This window comes from Octopus bimaculoides, chromosome 29 (assembly GCF_001194135.2).
Source record: "Octopus bimaculoides isolate UCB-OBI-ISO-001 chromosome 29, ASM119413v2, whole genome shotgun sequence".
NCBI lineage: Eukaryota > Metazoa > Mollusca > Cephalopoda > Octopoda > Octopodidae > Octopus > Octopus bimaculoides.
Genome location: NC_069009.1, coordinates 11,590,724 through 11,592,739, shown reverse-complemented (window position 1 = coordinate 11,592,739; position 2,016 = coordinate 11,590,724). Strand labels below are relative to the sequence as shown.

General features: G+C 37.5%; 1 protein-coding gene across 2 annotated transcripts in view; it reads right to left on the bottom strand.

Moving 5' to 3' along the window:
• The window catches only part of LOC106868081 (E3 ubiquitin-protein ligase mib1), a 36,955-nt gene extending 36,689 nt beyond the window's left edge, over positions 1 to 266 (bottom strand). For both annotated transcript variants that reach the window (XM_014913196.2, XM_052977869.1), the window contains exon 1: positions 54 to 266. In XM_014913196.2, coding sequence (XP_014768682.2) covers positions 54 to 251 — 198 coding nt within the window. In that variant the 5' untranslated portion in view covers positions 252 to 266. The remainder of the gene's footprint in view (positions 1 to 53) is intronic.
• Between the last annotated feature and the right edge of the window lie 1,750 nt (positions 267 to 2,016).

Sequence of the window (2,016 nt, the reverse complement as noted above, 5' to 3'; positions counted from 1 at the left end):
TATATATATATATATATATATATATATATATGTATATGTATATCTTGACTAACCTTTAACCCCTTCCTTTTTGTTCGTAATAACGCTGCCACCAAATCTTTCCATTCTTTCCCGCTCAACGCAGCTAAATGGAGAGGGGTGTAGTACTGGTTGTCCTTCGTATTTGCGTCAGCGCCGTGATTCATTAAAGTGGTCAAAGCATCAAGTTGACGGCTGAAAGTAAGAAATAGAAACATCATAGACATTGACATAGTAATTACATAAATATACACTCAGAAATTACACAGATTTTTGCACAGTAGAAGTTTTCGGCTTTCGATTGACCACCGACCGTTACTATCAATCTTCGCGTAAAAGAAAGAAATTTCTTCCCATACTGCAAATAAATTACAACGCTGGAGTACAATATTGTTAAATTACAACTTTGCGATGGAGTACATTCCTTCTTCCTAAGAAAATTGGTCATGCGGATTGTTTATCTAAGCTAATTCCAAACAATGCAAAACTGCTGGAAGATACAGTGATAACCGCATTACAATCAGGAAAGGAAATAAAAAATATTATGTTTAATGTCATTCAGGAGCTGCCAGTGACTGTGTAAGATGTAAAAAGTGAAACAGCGGAGAACAAATACATCATGAAACTGAAGAAAGCCTTGGAAAATAAACAAAAGAGAAACGCGAACCATTTTTCACTCTGCGACTATGTATTAATATACGCACAAAGAGTGATAGTTCCAACCGCATTACAGAAACGTGTATTACATGAATTTTATAGTTGACACCTGTAGAGGTCGCGAATGAAAGCTTTGATGAGTTACGTGTATTGACCGACAATGGACTGGAACGTTTAAAATTTGGTAAAGTCATGTACAAGTTGTGCGCTAGCAGCCAAGGAAACACCAGTCGTGGCCTGAGACTGATAGTCCGTGGTTCAGGGTACATATAAACTGCACTGGACCAATGAATGGTGTGTACTACTTGGTCATTGTGGATAGCTTTACAAATTGGCTGGAAGTATGTAGGCGTAATTAACCTACTTCGAAGGCAACAATAAAGTTCCAGAACTATTTGCTTCAAATGGTGTTCTGGACATTATAGTATCGAACAATGGAACTCAATTTACAGGTTACAAGTTAACAAATTCTGCAAAATGCATTCAATGAAGCACATGTTTACCCTGCTCTACCACCCGAGGTCAAATGGGCAAGCAGAACGATTCGTAGACACTTTCAGGCGAGCATTAAGAAAAGCAAAGAACGAGTTGGGAATTGACGAAGCGCTAACTTAAATTCTTTGAGATGTACAGAATAACGCCCAATCCAAATATCAGTTTAGGCAAGTCGCCTGCAGAGGGAGTGTTCACGCGCAAGATAAAATTTATCTTCGACAAATTGTTGCCACAGAAAAAAAAGTATAGAGAAACCGGAAAAAATGCAACTAAACATTTTGATGTCGGAGATAAAGTTCATTTCGACGTGTACAAGAACGGTAAAGGGAGTTGCCAGGATGGTGTAGTAACTAAAAGAATTGGAAACATGATGTATTGAATAAAAGGCCTACGATGGGAGCATAAACGAAACCCAAATCAATTAAAATCCAGACATACAGAAAAAGGAAGGAAATTCCAATGGAAGTGTTTTACGACATGTTCGATGTGCCAGCACTGAAAAAAACTGACCAGTAACAAGAAACGGAAACAGACTCAACATTTAGAAATAACTCCTAAGCGGAAAAGTTACTGAACTCCCTAAAAAAGGATTTTAAAAGGGAGAGAAATAAATAAATAAATAAATATAAAATTAAAAAAATAAAATTTTGTTTGCTAATGAAGTTGAAATCTCAAAAGGCGAGATGTTGTGGCGAGAATCACGACACCATCTGCGAGAACAGACTTGACCAAAGAACTGTAAATAGGAGTAGCGGTTTGAGTGAGTGAGAGACAGAGAGTAGGCGTTAATTGCAGCAAGTCATAAGGTATCGTATTGGTCGTTTGTGGGAATATCGTTTGCTGGTT